Here is a 17,071-nt window from a genome sequence, read left to right on the forward strand (position 1 = left end):
GGGGGGGGGCAGCTCGTGATTCATATTTAAGGTATTTTTAGTTAACTTTAATGGAATGAAATGCACTAGTCAGGCTGAGCTCCAATTCTTTATTTTAAGTATATCATTTACAGAAATATTGTGAGTCTCAAAATTGACAGTATTTTCAACCGCAGTAGGAATTATTTTCATATCTTTAGAGAAGAAGAAACAAACCCGTGATTAGAATTTAAGACTTCCAACTGTGAATTACAAATGGTAAAATTGAGTTTCAATGAGAAAATACTCTTCTGATTTGGTTGTGTTCTGCAGTACAAGCAGGCTGCCGACGTCTGAGGCAGCGAGCACCATCATTCCCAGCTAAACAACTTCAGTGTAATAACAGAACTGAAAGGATGATATTCAGCTTATTTTACTTTGAGAAGATTTCATGCGTACTTCTGCAAAAGTCTACTGAGATGAAAAATGAAAAAGGATTTATAGGTTGTTTTTTTAACTGAAGGAGTCACTGGGTAACACTGCATCAACATCAGACCTGGATATGTAAGACGAATTAAAAAAGTACAGCAAGTCCAAAATTCCCCTTATCAGTGCCTTTTTTAGTTTAAACTCTGTAAATTTGACCAAATTAAACATGCTTGAAATTCATCATTAACCTCTCCTACCTACAATATAAAAACAAATTAGAAAGAAAAACAACAAAGATTCTTCAATGAAAAACAGCATTCTCAAATCAACCTAAAACATAACAGAGATTCTTAGTAGAGTAAAACATTGAACACAGTGTAGGACTGAAATAAATAGGGAAACAGGGATGGATAAACGTGACAATGAGCTGAGCTCATCAGTTTCCAAAGGTACGATTGTCCACGGTTATGTAGAGGATGGATGGGTCAGGAGTTCTCAGTTTCACAGTAAGAGTGTAGAGGAGTAGGTGAGAGTCATCAGTCAGCAGCTGGATGGGACAGAGGATGTGTGTGTGTGTGTAGTATTATTACTAGGAGTGAATGTTTCCTTCAAAATTTGAATGACTACAATCCATAGACCAAGAGGAAAGACCTTAAGACTGCTTGACCTTGTTCTTTTCCTGATCGTTGATGTGCTGTTCCTCTCTGCTGTCCTCTCTTTCTGGCCGGTCATCACTCTGGCGAGCAATGAGCAATCGGCAGGTGAGCAGAATACCAAAGACTAGAGCGTGGGCGTACCGTTTCAGGGGGTCTCCTACTAGCTGGTGAAAGAAGAGCACAGCCAGCATGACAAGCAGCAGCAAGAAGTTGGCTACGTCCTTTGGCCGGCCTGGTACAAGGGTGAGAACCACCCCACAGCCCACCTCCAGAGAGCCAATGATCTTACGTAGCAGGACTGAGCTGATCCCGATCTTCTTCAGGCCCGGCAATGCTTTGGCATAACTCTTGTATGCCCTTTTCTAGAAAGAAAAAAGAAATCTTCATGAATAGTGTGTAACTTTGGCCTACAGGCTGCTATGAATGTCCTTTAGTGAGGCCATGTAAGGACCAGGTGGAGTCACCACACTCAGGTCAGCAGGTACAACATCTAGATGACAGTTTATCATCACTGTGGCTGCACAATGACTCTCCAGCCTATTGCTCACTATTGCTCACTGCTCAAGAAAACCTGCAAACTCATCCAATTATGATATTCAGTGAGCTTGGGAATGCAGTAATTAAACCAACAGGGATGCCATCGATGATCTTCCACAGGATAGTTCAACATCAGCACCCGCAGGTGCATCTCACAGAAATTGCTCGAATGCGCCACCATTGCTCTCCAACTGCTAAGTTGCTTCTCTATCTATCTTATCTATCCATCCATCCATGGGAGCTACAAGACATTTTAGGTTATAAAGGCCAATCTCTCACTTCCAAAACTGTTAATTATCCCGCATGCTTCTTTGTATCTTTAAGCTGAATTACAGCATGTTTTAAGAAGAAAGAAAAAGGAAGTGCTTTCATTCATTCATTATTCATCCATATTCAGCTAAGGATAGGCCCGTTTTAAACTATTTTATGTATGCTATCTGTTTACAGGGATGACTGCTAAAATAATTTGAGTCTTATCCTAAAACACGGTGGCTTAGCATGCGTGCTAAAAGTATTGTTGCAGGCAATAATAGCAGGTCACTTGTATAACCGTACAGGACTCTCCACTGGGAAAACAAGCAACAGACAGGCCTATTAAAAGAGCAACCCAGCATCTAAAACACTCATTTTCCCGTCCTTTTACTATTTAGGTCAGCTTCCCTACACATTGAGTCTGTAGTCACCGCAGAACAATGGCCTTTACCCCCCCCCCCCAAAGATGCGGACACTTCACGGGTAAGACTCAACGCTACTCACCATTTCGTCGTATGCATCTTTGCTTAGTCTCGGGGTGAGCTTAATGGTCCCCATAAACACGAAAAATAAACCCAGAGCAAAAGAAAGAGCCACAATGGTTATTGTCCTTGGTGAAGCCATTTTTCAGTACCGTGCATGCGGCCGGGCGCTTCCCGCTGAGCTGAATGAAAGTCGGAACGTTTCCCAGTGAAGATGCGCGAGGGGGATGGGCTTCTGGATCTACCATAAAAATGGCGACCGGGGTCCCTGCCTGCTCCGCATCCAGCAGCAGCAGGAAGGGAGCTGCTGGATGCGGAGCAGGCAGAAGACCTACTTCTCATCTTAGTTTAAGAATAAGATTAAAGGGAAGGGACACGCATCCTACGTGAAACACTCATAGTGCTGAATTATGGCATTAGCTCACAGCCAAGATAAAAGCTCTGGGTTCAAGTTGCTTAACAACAACTTTATATATGAGTTTTGTGCCTCTCTGCGATTTTAACGAAAAGAGGTAACATATAAAACCCACTTCTGTGCTATATGCTGAGATAAATGTTTGCATGCATTATCATGGGCATGAATGACATGGTAATTTTGTGCTTTCAATTATTTCCAGAGTGTGAATGGTTATGCAGCATGCGCCTTTAATGATTTTAAAAAACAACAAATGGGTGCACAGATTTGAAGTGGCTCAAATGTAAATCTGCATCACCACTGATATTTGCTTGAATGTCCCTTAATAAGTTGCACCTCAACTAGATGCTTGTGGGAGCCATCAACTAGCCTCTGACATAGTTCTGGTTGGATATTTGACCACTCCTCTTGGGAGAATTTGAAGTTTATTTAAATTGGTGGGTTTCCTGGCATGGGCCCAGCTTATAAGTGCAGTCCACAAATTCAGTAGGGTTTAACAGGGTTCAGGTTGAGAAGCTTAAAGTTGGCCTGCTTTATCCATTCCAAGTCCATCCTCCAAATTTCAGTCGAGCTTGAAGATGTAGCAGGGGCTTCTTTCATGGTTGGCACCCTCTCAGCCCATGGTGAAGAAAACCTTGCTTCACTGTCAATAGTGACACTGGTGTTCCAGCAATTTCCATTTCATAACAGGCTTGAGCCTTGCTGGTCGCTGGGTTGCTCCTGAATATCCTGACAAATTTTCTCTCATATCTGGGTGCCAGATATTCTTCCTGACCTTGGTGAAGGTCACATCTAAAGGACTTATACAATTGTACATCTTTTTGGTGACTGCTGAGGTCTTTGTAGTCCAGGACAGACCAGCATAAGCCCTCACAGTCACCACTGATGTAGACAGGGAGCTGGTCTGCACTGACATCTTCCCGATGTCAAAGATGATTTGCTTTGTTTTCCTGGTGTTCAGTGTCAGGTTGTTTGCTGAAATCCAAACTAACAATTTCAGGATCTTATCTCTTTTGGTAGACTTGTCACTATCTGAGATGTGTCCACAAACTGTGTTATCATTTGGTAATGTGCTGATGGTGTTACTGGTATAGGCTGGACTGCAGTCATGGGTGTAAAGAGTAAAAACGGGGATCACTGGTCACACAACGGACAAAAAGGAGAGCAGTTGTAGAGTTTCATAGGGAGTAGTAGGAACTAAGGCAGCAGGGTTGAATGAGTCTGTGCGAGAAGGTGCTCTGCTCCCTTCTGTAGTATGGAACGAGATGAGATGAGTCCATGATGGAGAGCAGTTTGTCGAGTGACCTCCTGTCGCTCACTGACTGAAATGCCTCCGGATTCTGGGCAATAATGAATCCACCCTTGTGTATTAGTTTGTTGACGCCACTGGCATCTCTGATACTGCCCCCACCCCCACCCCCCACCACCAGACAAAAGGAAAATAAATTCCACTATGAAAATGTGGTATCATTGCAATCTGATGATTGGTTTAACATCAGCTTTCAGTGAGTGAACCATTGACAGGCTGTCAGTGAAAGCTGCACTCAGCGATCCGCAAACTGCGAGCAGCTGTGGAAGCGCGACAGTCCTGCCTCCTGTGGAGGACATGGCTGCTAATGCAAATTCATGTTTTCACACATCATATTTGCACATGTTAAAGAAATTAGACATGAAATGTTGACACAGCTCTTTCACTTATTTTGCAGCCATTTCCTCCTGCGTTAATTGGCAATTTTCTTTTGTCTGCACAGCTTTAGAAATAGGATTTTTGTAGATTTTAAAGATTGAGTTACAATTAAATGAAAAATAAAGCATATGTTGCTAATGTCGCCAGACTTTGGCATTTGATGATCAGAGCACCGGGTGGTATTTTAGGATCCTAAAAAGAAAAGCTTCCCTAAATATCCCTTTTATATAGTCACTAGTTTCTCTTACAAATTGAGCAGGTTTTTATAAAAGACAAAAGAAATATCTGTTTAATGTAAAATGTGAGTCTATAATGTATTTAATTTACCATTCAACCACTCCTTAAGCGAACACCCATATTTCTATGAGAGCTGTTCAGCTTATTTCATCATATTTGATTGGATTTATTATACTTTTCTCCTTGCAGTAATAATGCTGTGACATATTTTAGGACAGCACTTTCACCAGTTTAATATGAAAAGGTCCAAAATTTATCAGTAAGAAATGAAGAAACCACAAGCTTCATCATAACTGATGATCAGGACCACCGAACAAATCACAATTATCTACATCTTTTGTTCCTTTAGTAGGTTTTGCTGAAAGCTATTGAAGTGCAGCTGATATGGATGAAACTCACAAATCATTCTGCCAAAGCCAGAAACTGCAGAGCTAAGTCTCAAATCTGTCGAGCAATCTGGTAAACAGTTTCTCCAGATGGAAGAAAGGTGGAAAAATGCATGACTAATTATCAAACGACACCTAAAAGTACAGATTCAGCACCTTATACTACATTTAAGCCGTTCAACCACCTTATCTTCACACCAGTTAACATCACGTGAATGTTTCTGGACTGTGGGAGAAAACAGAGGAGGATTGTGCAGCCGCTGCCCAGCACGAGCCAGTTTCCTGAAATTATGCAAATGTATTAACAAATGTTTATTATATAATATATACTAGTGTATTATGCAAGTGATCCACTCAACAATATGCAGAACGTTCCCCAGTACACTGTTTATTATGGGAAAATGTTTAAACAATAATTACAAAAAACAAAACAGACAAACAGTTTAAAAATCCAGTTTTCTTTTCATTCAAAACTGCAAAAATGTATATAAACAAAATCCTCTTAGATGTATTGGCCGTGTACACAAGTTTATATTTAACACATTTTATTTTTACAATGTGATATTATTTTATCAAAGCACAACTCTTCAGACCTGCCCTTCACTACACTTCAGAGTCTGCAAATTCCCTCCAAAGGTTCAGGAATCAGGTTGAAAGTCTACAATATGGAAAGAGATACAGAAATAGTAGTGTGTGTGTGAAGGGATGCAATGTGTTGTGTACGTCTGCTGTGGACCCACATCCTCACACTCAGGTGGCAGGACACACGCACGATTCACTCTCACTGTCCCTGATCCTGACGCTCTTTCAGAGCTAGTATTGCTTTCCGGTAAAGATCTGTCAGGAGACAGGTTGAACTTATAATATTAAAACTGCGATTTCATGCTGTCAGAGTCCAAAGTGTGGTTAGTGTGTTTTATTGTTGGGTGGAAGAAGTGGATGAGGCTCACCAAAGGTTGCAGAAAGGTCCACGGGCTGCGAATAAGCTGCTGGCATCTCCTCTGTGTTGATCTTGTTTTTTCTTTTCACTTTCACAACTCTCTTCTTCTTCTTCTTTTCTCCTTTAACTAGACAGAAGACAAAAAAGTAGATTTGAGATTCTTAAACAGCTAACCACTAAAACTGAGTGTAATCCAATCACTGCTTTTGGGAACCTTTCAGTGGTTTCTCGTCATTCTCTGGTGATTCTGGCACATCCAGCGTCTCTTCTTTCACCTTTGTTTTGCGTTTAAGTTTGTCCTTTTTTGGAGGGATCAGAGCACTGCTGGCTTTGTCTCTGTGACCAGAGTTATCTTGCTCTCCTTCATTGGCGTCACCGTCCTCTTCCTCTTCGTTCGGCGGTCCCTCATCTTTTTCACCTTCCTTCACCTTAACTGTCTTCTTCTTCTTCTTTGTCTTTAGCTTCTTTTTCAGCGAAGTGTCCTGGAAATAGATTTAATTTAAAGCAAAGTGCAGTTTATACACCTGCCACATCACCAAAATGAAAATTCAAAAGAAGAGAATGGGAGAATTTGTTCTCCAAAGCTGAGGTGGGCATTTTTCTGTATTTCTGAAAATGCAGACTATTAAACGAATTGTGCATCCCGACATTTAGACTTATCATCAATAGAATTGGCAGATTAATCATTAATCGTAGCCCTATTGAAATGAATTTAAAACAGAACATTTAATGCAACAGATAAAATCATAGTAGAGCAAACACATGAAGACAGACAGCATCTACATGTGCGGTTTAATACAACCCAATACAACAGATATGCCACAGAAACAAATTTAGGATTTAGGAGTTTTTGCTTATACAAGTTTTAGTGTGTTTCTTTGAGAATCACCATCATTATTTGCGATGGTACCATCATTATTCTATGAAGAATTTATGGCCTAGCTGCTGATCGCATTACATTTTATAAGGTTTTATAAAGAATGCAAGACATTTTTCTGACCTTTTGCAGCATATTCCGAATGGGTTGCAGCTTTCCTTCGCTCTTGGGTTTTTTCTCCTTGTCTTTGGGCCGATGAACCTTGCACAGATCTGACTTGCTGGATCTTATTCTGAGGTAATAACAAATTCATGTTAAAACATTAATGCCTTTATCTGCAATATTTGAGCTCTGAAGGCCTTTCTTACCGTTCGACCTTGGTTTTTCTTTGCACTTTCTCTGCTTTTCCATTCCTCTCCCTCTCTCTTGGCTCCAGAGGCCTTTTGCTGTCCTGAGCTACACGAGCACACAGCTCTGGATAATCCAGACAAACAGCTCGCAGCAACCAGCGAAGACCTCGCAGAGTCTTTCTGTCTGACCAGCGCCGCAGGTCCATTAAGGCTGAACAAGGCTCCTGAGTGGAAACAGAAAGAAAGCTCAGTTTCTTTGCACATCTAAGGAGTCCCCCTTTAATGCAGCGCTGTCTATATTTTATTAAATAAGATTTAAGCCTGATTAGATCATTTTGAAATATTACTTACAATATGGCACAGAGAGCGGCTCTGGTTGACCAACTTCTCTAAAGACAATATCTCAATCAATTCACTACCCAGCAAAGCATTCATTTTATCCTGTTTGTTGGCCAATCTGAAAGCAAAAGAGAAGTGTCACAATTAATATTTTGTTCTGTATTTTTACATGTGAGCCACCAGGGGGCATTGTTTGCACATGATTTGAGATCTGATGTAAAATTCAGACATATAAAACAGAGTGTAATTACACTAGTAGAGGTTTTCCTGCTACCCTCGGCTGCTTCAACAGGTCCGAAAGAACCTCCCTGACTTCCTTTATCCTCTGCCTGTCACCAGAGTCCACAACAAAGATGATGCCATGAGCCTCTCCATAGAGCTCCCTCCAGGTGCCACGGGACTCTGCTGATCCTCCAACATCCAAGAGTGTGACCAGGTAATTCTCCACCCTCAGCTCATGTCTAATGCAGCCATGTGTGGATCCTGATTCGACAACATTGGCGACTGAAGGGGGGAAACACAGGTGGTTACTTGTTGTATTTCTGAAATAAACACTTGAGGTTGAACCCTTGGTAAAGCCACATGCATACCTCTTAGCATGCCTCTGATGGAGGATGTTTTTCCCGCTTTGTCAAGACCAACCACAAGAATGGTCACTTTCCTGCAGACGAATGCATATTGATATTAGCTTAAGATGACTTCTGTGGATTTTAGGAACAATCAATGAGCTGATGCTACAAGAATGTCTAAAAATAATCTCCTCGAGTGATTGAGAGAGGAAGCGTTTTATTTTTAGTAAGTTCAGCAGGAAGATTGCGAAAGTGTAATATCTGTACCTGATTGGCTCCTGTATTTTGGAGACCCAGTTGCAGCAGTTGCTCATCAGGTTGAACATGTTTACTTGAGGTGAGCAAGGTGTGCACAGTGGCCACCATCTTTTCTGGAACTGGTACCTGCAGACAGATGGTAAATCTCAGTGTGACTCACACACACATACGCAGATAAGGCTGGAAGGTTGAGTCACTTGGGAACGAGGCCAGATCCATCACAAAGATGCTTTGTGTCTGTCTCCTGTGGACTTAGGAGACGTTTACAGATGGTCACTCGCGACAGTGCATTCACTGCCCAGGGTTATCCAGGGCGCGGCTTCCGGGCCAGTAGAAGCCCTCATTGGAATTTTATATGGCCCTTCATGAGAAGGAAAGAATGCACTACTTTAAACAGTTCATGTCTATGCATGATAGTTGCAAAAAGCAAGACTGCAGGCACATTTGTCTTTAACATAAACTCTTCTGTCCACTGAAGCAGATAAAATTTCCTAAATTTGATGTGAAGACATATAACAGCCCCCTCATTAACAGGTAAACAACCGTAAACCAAGTCATAATTGAAAACATGAAACACCATGCTCTCTACTCCAACTAAAATGTCCATTATGATGCAACTTATCCATGTCGTCCTCTCATTTAGCCTCCTGGGCATCACAGTTCTGAGAATCCCACCACTAACACCAGTTAGTCCACCATAATAGCTAATCTAATTTTGAAAGCTTTTTTTTTCTTTTCCTTCTGGAACCGATGATCTATCAGAACTACATCAAGGATTTCTCAACAGCCACACTCTTCACAAATACTTTCTTAATTGCTAACATATCTAACATATGGGCTCAAGCCTCTCCAAGTACCCCTGAGATAGGCCATTACAAGCAAGTATTGCATGATGTTTCTCAGTAACTTCTCTTGATATTGTCTTTATGCCACTGAATGTGTGTTTGCCTCATAGAAGCTCTCTAACATGTCATTGGATGCATGAGCAGTCATCCAGTCATCCTGAAACTTCCCAATAAACACACAGCAGGTGCATCTGAGGTAGGGCATGTGCTAAAAACACACACACAAGCAGATCTTCCTTTGTCAAGTGCATCTGTTCAGGTCCTGTAATCTGCTAAAGCCAGTTTAGAATGGCCTGCTTTTACAGTGTTGTTAACAAGCTGCCCCATGTTTGTACTGGCTGTAGAAGAGGCCGCCCCTGTTTCTGCTATGGTGTAAAGAGGACTGGTTTTCATATCTCATTGTTTTAGACATTTAAACCAGATTAGTTAGTCATGAGTAGTTTTGAAACACAAGGGAATCACCAATCCAGGGTACTAAATGTGCATGTTGCATGTATTAATTTCAATGACTTCAGTACATTTTAGGCATCACACCCATGTAGCGCACAAAACATAACATTAAATTGTTTATAAAATACAAAACATCAGTTAAGTTTTATCATTTTAAGAGGCATAAATAAAGAAGAAACTGGACTACTAACAATGGAAAATAAGAAACAGTTTTATCTAATTTGATAAAAATCCCAAATAATCAGAACAAAAGATTTAAAAAAACAACTTTTTATGAAAACTTTTAATCTACCATAAAAGAACGGTTAATCAATTTGGATTCCCCACTAAAACAAAGCAGCAGTTATGACTGATATTTTTTCTACATGGGAAAAACTGCCCTGAAAAAAATCATTTTTCATACAAACACCAACAGTGTCACATGCCTGGTAAAATGCAGTGACTCTATAACTCACAGAAAAGCATTTTAAATTCAGCAGGAGCTATTAGCTGACACCACTACATATAAAAGTTGCAAATTTGAAAGATTTAGCCTTCTGCTCAATGAATACTCACAGAAGTATGTCTATGTCCATGCATTTGTTTGGGTGCTCGTCTTCACTGACATCTTGTACCCATCGGCTACAGAACTAATCAGGCTCACACTAAGCCTTTGGTCACCCCATGTGGGAGGTGCAATCTGGAAAATGTTGTATTGGCTTTTCAACCAATCCCAGAGCTCTCTGAACCAACTTCTAATCCCATTGGATGGCGTGGTCCTTCTGGAACTCGACCAAATGAAGGCGCTTATATCCACCCCCGGAAAACTAAATTTGTCGAGTGGTGTGATCTGTGGCGTGCTGTGATCTCCTTTTCTTGGTCAAGACAGAAAGTGGTAGCAGAGATGGATTTAGGCTGCACAATCTCAGTCTCTCAGTGAGATAATGACACTATGAGGGCCGTTTAGTGTCACACTGAATTTACAATTAAAACAGAAAGATTACAGCCACCTAATATTGTGTTGTGCCTCCTTGTGGCTTGAGAGCAGATCAGACCCATCAGTGCTTGGACAGAGGATGCCTGGGGGTGTCCTAGTGGGATAGGCAGCTATTGGGGGTGCAAGTGCACTAGGAGAGGGTGCTTTATAGGCAGCAATGTTTTTATTGCTTGGGTCTTGTAAAAATAACATCCTTGGGAACCCTACTGAAGGTTTATCAGGAAAACATAAAATGCCATTTGGATGTTTTCTCCTTTTTTGGCTCTCCTTTGATATCTTTTAGCTTTTCTGACAAGAACTTACAAGAAAAAAATTCTCTTTAATGTGAAAGTAAAAACAGATTTATACAATGAAATAAAAATATATCATGTAAAATAAGTTACTGCATAAATATTTCCCCTCTTTTAAAGTGACCGATCTAATTCAAAAGCGGTCCAGCCAGATGGTTGCAGCAACTGCACAATTTGTGAAATGGATATCACCTAAGTGCAGTGAATGGGTCTCAAGTGATTTTAGTACAAAGGCACCCATGTCTGGAAGGTCCAGTCACTGGTTAATCAATATTTCTGGCTACAGTTACACCATGAACATAAAAGAACACCTAAAGCAACTCAAAGAAAAAGTTATTGAAAAGTATAATTCAGGGAATGGGTACAAAAAAAATCCAAGTCACTGAACATTCCCTGGAGCTCAGGTAATGGAAATGTAAAGCGGCACATGTGTAAGTCAGCCTAGAGCAGGTCATCCTCCTAAAACTGAGTGACTGTGCAAGAAGAAGAGTGGTGATGGAGGCCACCAAGACAGGACACCTATGACCAGTCAGAAGTGTCTAGAAAATTATTTGCTAGTGCTTAAAAAAAAAGGTAGAAAAATCTCTTCGTTGCAAAGAAAGACCCAAATCTCGCATTCATCCAAGGGCATGTGGGAGACTCCGCTGTTGACTGGAAGAAGGTTGTTTAGCCTTCAGACTAGATGCTATGTTTTGGTGCACATCAAACCATGCACACCATCTCCACTGTGAAACAGGGCGGTGGCAGCAGCAGGCATTCAAAGGCTTGTAAAAGTAGAGGGAAATCCTGGAGGACCGTCTGATTGAGTCTCCGAGGGAACTAAGAATCATTAGCTTTTATTCAGCAAAAGCTACACAGCTATGCAGAAATGGTTTAAAAACAACAAGATGAATGTTTTCAATCAAATCAAAAAGAGTTGTTCACACCTGATCCCCATGCAAAAATAGAGCAAAACTAGCGTTCACACGTGTGAGGTTAATGCTTCTATTGTGGAAAAATATGGCTATACTTGAAAGGGGTGAATATTTCTGCAGCCATGTAAAGTAACTGCAGTTACTTTACATGATAAATGTTATTTTAAGTGAAATTAATGTAGAAGTCTTTCTTTTTACTTTGACATTAAAGAGGGATTTTTTCTACTTTTTAAAGCCAAATTATAGTGACCATGATTCTATTTATAAAAGGAATACATGGGAAAATATTCTAGGGAATTAAAGGGGAACTGTAGATGAGGCTGGATAATAAAAAATGCAACAATTATTAGCGGATGTATGCTCCTTTATGCATATCTGTGTGCATAATATTGTGCATATGATTTTGTTTTTCATTTTCTTTCTTTTATTTTTAGGGTGACTTTTTACCATGTCGGCTGGGATATTACTTGTGACTTTTGAGATCTTTTTGTCTTAATTTATTCCATTTCTCAAAGAGCACAACAACAGCAAACAGATAAAGATAAAAAAATGTATTGAGTGTGAATAATTAGGAGGAAATAAATAACGTGTTATTTTATTTATGTTTTTTTTTCTTTTTAAAAAAAAGAAAAGTCAAGTTTGTTTACATATTTATTTATGTAACAGCCATTCATTCTAACATTAGGAAAGCATCATCTGAATATATTACATAATGGTATTAATACCCTAATTAAGCCGCCCGATACAGTTTGTGTGTAACATCATCCGCTAGATGGCGTCATAGACACCGGATCTATTATTGTTGCCTGTGACTGCTGTGCACCATACAATCTAAATCCAGAGTTTTTCCTGGCTCAGCATTGGCTCAGAATCCACACAAGCACAATCACTCCGAGTATATTAAAGGCTGTGTTGTCTTGTTTTAATCAAATCGATATATTTTCTTGCTGTTTCTGACCATTTGTAAACAAAAGTGTGAATGAGTAAATGACAACCAAATTTTGTTCTTTGTCTTTAGTAGATAAAACTCTTTGGCGGAATTAGTTATGAAAAATTCCTCAGTGCAGGTAAAACCCTTCAATACTATAAATTAATCTCAAAACAAGTCACCTTAAAGATTCCCCCAAAGCCCGATGCTCAGCGAAAAACCCACACATAGTTAAGGGTGAGTGAAAGAGGTGGGGTTTCTGCAGCCATGATTTAATTTGTGAGCAAATAAATATGTAATGGCTTCTTTCAGAGACTGGGATCAGTGGCTTCTGTGAGAGCTTTATCTCATTATGTCATTAAACCGACTTCCAATCAGCCACTGCCTCCCTCTGCTGAGTAAACTCATCCAAAGCTCTGACCACAGCCCTGCGTCAGCTGACACACACATACACACACGCACACACAGTGATAAACAGCAGCAGTTCAGCACCACACCCCTATCTCCTCCTGTTGTCCACACTGCTATCATGTTTCAAAGACCCCCAACTTCCAATATTGCTACTGCTTCTCAGCTTACATTAGGCTGCTTTTCACATTCTGGTTTGAAAAACTGTCGAGCGAACTGTTAGATATTTTGGAAAGTAATCAGTGTATTAATGAATGTATGCTTGGGATTGCATTGCTCTTTCTTATGTACACATTTGGACAGACCCAGGGTGACTGTTAAAAAACTGTAAACAGACAACCAGCGCACCCTTTTCCTGACCTTACTGACCAATAACACGGTAATGTAATAGAATAGAATAGAATAGCCTTTATTGTCATTGTACAGAGTACAACGAAATTGGAGTGCCACTCCCTTGGTGCAAGTTTCAATAATAAATATAAATGTAAAATATAAAAAGTACAAAAAAAACAATCGTAAGTACTCAAACAATAGTATGTACAATATATACAGGATAGCAGCATTAATATAATGACAGTATGAATAGCAGCATAATATAATGACAGTGACGGTATGGAATAGGTTCAGTTGTTTTTGTGCTTATTTACTACGGTGATAGCTCTGGGAAAGAAGCTATCCCTGAATCTGTTTGTCCTGGTTTTATGTGACCTGTACCGTCGGCCTGACGGTAATAGTTCAAACAGTTGGTTGCTGGGGTGAGAGTGGTCCTTGATGATATTGCCAGCTCTGCTGAGGTACCGAGAGTTTGCAGTGACCTCCAGGCTGGGCAGAGAGCAGCCAGTGATCTTCTGGGCTGTGTTGATGACCCTCTGCAGTACTTTCCTGTCTGCAGCTGAGCACCCTGCATACCATGTTGTTATGCCGTACGTTAGGATGCTCTCTATGGTGGCTCTGTAAAATGTCACCAGCAGCCTCTCCTCCAGGTTGTTCCTCCTGAGCACTCTCAGAAAGTGGAGACGCTGCTGGGCCTTTTTAACCACCGCTGTAGTATTTGCAGTCCAGGAGAGGTCATCAGATATCTGCACGCCCAGAAACCTCATGGAGTGTACCCTCTCCACACAGCTCCCGTGAATGTAAAGTGGGGCCGGGTCTGCTCTGCCCTTCCTGAAGTCCAAGATAAGTTCTTTAGTTTTCGTGGTGTTCAGTTGGAGGTTGTTAACTGAACACCACTCAGTCAGTCTGTTGACCTCATCTCTGTAGTCTCTGTAATGTTAGGTCCCTTTCGCAATGCCAGGCATGATTAGTTACAGGGCAGCTGATTAGACGAGAAGAGGTCACGTTTGGGTGAGCTGTGTTGAAAAACTGGAAAAACTTCCTCTGGTTTTTTGTTTGTTTTTTTTGTAGAGAAGAGGAAATTATGGCACAATGCTATAACCACAATGGTGTAAACTGAGCTTCTTTTCTTTTCTAGTTCAGCAAAATAAAAAAGGAGGGTGGGGGCTTATTTAAAAGCTTTTGGTCCACCAGCTTTTTAATCTAATTGATCAGAAAAGGTGAAAATCCCAGAAAAAGGCTCAGATACTAACTGAAATGAACCCCCACACTGAAACCTAAATGTGTGGTTGAGTGGAGGTGTCAGGCAGTTCACTCCAGCTTGTGGCTTTCTCATGCTCCTTGAACAGTGATAACCCTTGTTTGCGTGAATAGATGAGCAAAAAACCAAATGGTTCCCACTTGTACTGCAGAGCGCATTGACTAATGAGTGCCCTTCTAACTAACAGTTACATAGGGGGGAAATATCTCTGTGAGACTGAGTGCAGTTTTAGGAGTTCCCTGCAGCTGTTTGTGTGCCTGCTCCACTCTCAGGCCTGAAGGTTACTACAATAGAACCAAGCCCGGCCTGCATGTGGCAACTAAAAATGGAAGTGAAAATGATCTCTGTGCTCTCGCCCTCACAGTGTTTTTCCATTTGTATACTCTATGCAATAAAAGTGTAGTGCTGTTTCTCACTGTTTTACCTCTGTGTGTGAGAGAGGAGAGGTTAGTCTGAGAATAAAACACAACGATTGTTAGGGTTTGTATAACATTTTCTAACAGATTATTAGTACTTACTGAAGATGAACACTGATGCACTCCTCCTTCAGTTGTAGTATCTCTAGTGCCAGTGGGAGTTTTCCTATGCAGCCAGCCACATGTTTGCCCACTGAAATTAAACCTTAAACACTTTTTAAAACTTCTATCTCCTTTGTTTTGCTATATTTTAAACAAAGGCTGACTATCATTAAAAGTTTCTTATCTCTGATATCTACTAATTAGGTACATACTCGTTTGATTAATCGTGAACCATACTGTATTTCATTGACAGAGTAAACTGCACTTTAACAATTACAAATAATCTTTATAATATTCCCATATTGTGTGTGTGTAGCCTATATTTTTTAACAGTGTTGGGAAGGTTACTTTTAAAATGTATTCCACTACAGATTACAGATTACATGCCCCAAAATGTATTTTGTAACGTATTCCATTACGTTACTCAATGAGAGTAATGTATTCTGAATACTTTGGATTACATACTATATTTTCATGCTTTTTACAACTACATGAATGTACTATTGCTGTGTGATTTATTACTATTACTGAAGGTCCGCGGCTCCGAACCGTAGTAAAGGACTTCTGGCTAATACTCGGTTCGAGTTGGGCTCTAGCCGAAAACTAGCTTTACTTTGTTGTCTGGGTCAACTTTTCTAGCCAGAGACAGAGAGAAGCGTTGAAAGGCTGCTCCAACGGAACTTATTGTTTCAGAGGAAAACACGAACACTGTGTACAGTCGAGTCTTAATAGCTTACTTACAACTGGGCTCGTCAGGCTCTCTTCTTGGCTGCAGTGGTTATTATTATATTTACATGCTTCCAGCTCCCGTTTCTGCTCGATGACAGCTCATACTTTTCCACTCTCCTTCTTCTTCGTCCTCGCACTCACAGACACATAACGTGTCGCAGTCCATTCTCCCTGCAACACGGACTACACTGCCCACGAGGCTACATTCTTTAGGGCTATGCCTGTAGCATTCTGCCTATTAGCTTAGCACAACAACAACAACAACAACAACAACAAAAAGGCCTCTCTCACCCAGGAAACACACAGTCGCAGAGAGAGCGTCACCCTGTAACCACGGCAACCATAACGCTGCCGCCCTGCCTGGAACAACGGCACATAACTGTCAAACAAAACCCAAACAGTCCTGACCCGCAACAATATGAAACAGGAAAATACCACCGTGTAATCCATTTATTTCAACAAAGTAACTGTATTCTAAATACCACCTTTTTAAACGGTAACTGTAACGGAATACAGTTACTCATATTTTGTATTTTAAATACGTAAGGCGGTACATGTATTCCGTTACTCCCCAACACTGTTTTTAATATGAGTATATGTCACCACTTCTCATTTCCTTTCCTTCCACCTCGTGTACTCATTTGTGCACACACTCAGCATGTTGAATAGTCTTCCTTGTACCCGTGTATTGCCCATATTTGGGGGAGTTTACCTATAACCCCATCTTACCTTCAATGAGCTCGTCTTATTTATTTTGAAAGCTGCCACCCATCATTTCCGGTGCCTCTCTGAGTTTCGGCCTGACTTGACGCAGCTGTTGCATGAAACACTGAAAACATGACCCGACAACAGCCACACGCCAACACGGAGGCACTCAAAAAACCTCCAGCCCGGAGCCAAGTCCTCTCTGTTTAACCAGGAACAAGTACGAGCGATCGGAACGCTTCAGATCACCGCCGAGTTTAGACGATCGTCGGGCGGTTGGAGTTATTGTGAGGGTGTATGACTGGGCTGAACTTTGCCAATCCTGCACACTGACGCTGCACAAACGGACAGTGAGGTGATTTCCATTTGGCCAAACGCGGAGACACGGAAACGCAATATAAG

At 40.9% G+C, this 17,071-nt stretch overlaps 2 protein-coding genes across 7 annotated transcripts; both read right to left on the bottom strand.

Annotated features, from left to right (window-relative positions):
- Positions 1 to 69: 69 nt before the first annotated feature.
- Positions 70 to 2,598, bottom strand: tmem35a (transmembrane protein 35A). Its single transcript, XM_085432996.1, has 2 exons — positions 2,337 to 2,598; positions 70 to 1,405 (listed from the first exon to the last, which is right to left on the bottom strand). Exons 1-2 carry the CDS (start codon positions 2,454 to 2,456, stop codon positions 1,040 to 1,042), a joined length of 486 nt encoding a protein of 161 aa, XP_085289122.1. The 5' UTR covers positions 2,457 to 2,598; the 3' UTR covers positions 70 to 1,039.
- Positions 2,599 to 5,406: 2,808 nt separating this feature from the next.
- arl13a (ADP-ribosylation factor-like 13A) lies at positions 5,407 to 16,756 on the bottom strand. 6 transcript variants are annotated; one of them, XM_085433159.1, is made up of 11 exons: positions 16,694 to 16,756; positions 15,236 to 15,299; positions 8,322 to 8,438; positions 8,076 to 8,146; positions 7,737 to 7,989; positions 7,498 to 7,603; positions 7,165 to 7,370; positions 6,980 to 7,088; positions 6,194 to 6,461; positions 5,990 to 6,106; positions 5,407 to 5,876 (listed from the first exon to the last, which is right to left on the bottom strand). In XM_085433159.1, the coding sequence occupies exons 3-11, from the start codon at positions 8,378 to 8,380 to the stop codon at positions 5,821 to 5,823; spliced, it is 1,245 nt and encodes a 414-aa protein (XP_085289285.1). In that variant the 5' UTR covers positions 8,381 to 8,438; positions 15,236 to 15,299; positions 16,694 to 16,756; the 3' UTR covers positions 5,407 to 5,820. The 6 variants fall into 6 exon arrangements, with proteins under 6 accessions (XP_085289285.1, XP_085289274.1, XP_085289266.1 ...); XM_085433148.1 differs by having other exon boundaries at positions 15,236 to 15,326; positions 16,694 to 16,755; XM_085433140.1 differs by having other exon boundaries at positions 15,236 to 15,338; positions 16,694 to 16,745.
- Positions 16,757 to 17,071: the final 315 nt, after the last annotated feature.

Source organism: Copadichromis virginalis, linkage group LG2 (assembly GCF_057382275.1).
Source record: "Copadichromis virginalis isolate Kocher_CV1m ecotype Utaka linkage group LG2, C_Virginalis_male_GT1.1, whole genome shotgun sequence".
Lineage (NCBI taxonomy): Eukaryota > Metazoa > Chordata > Actinopteri > Cichliformes > Cichlidae > Copadichromis > Copadichromis virginalis.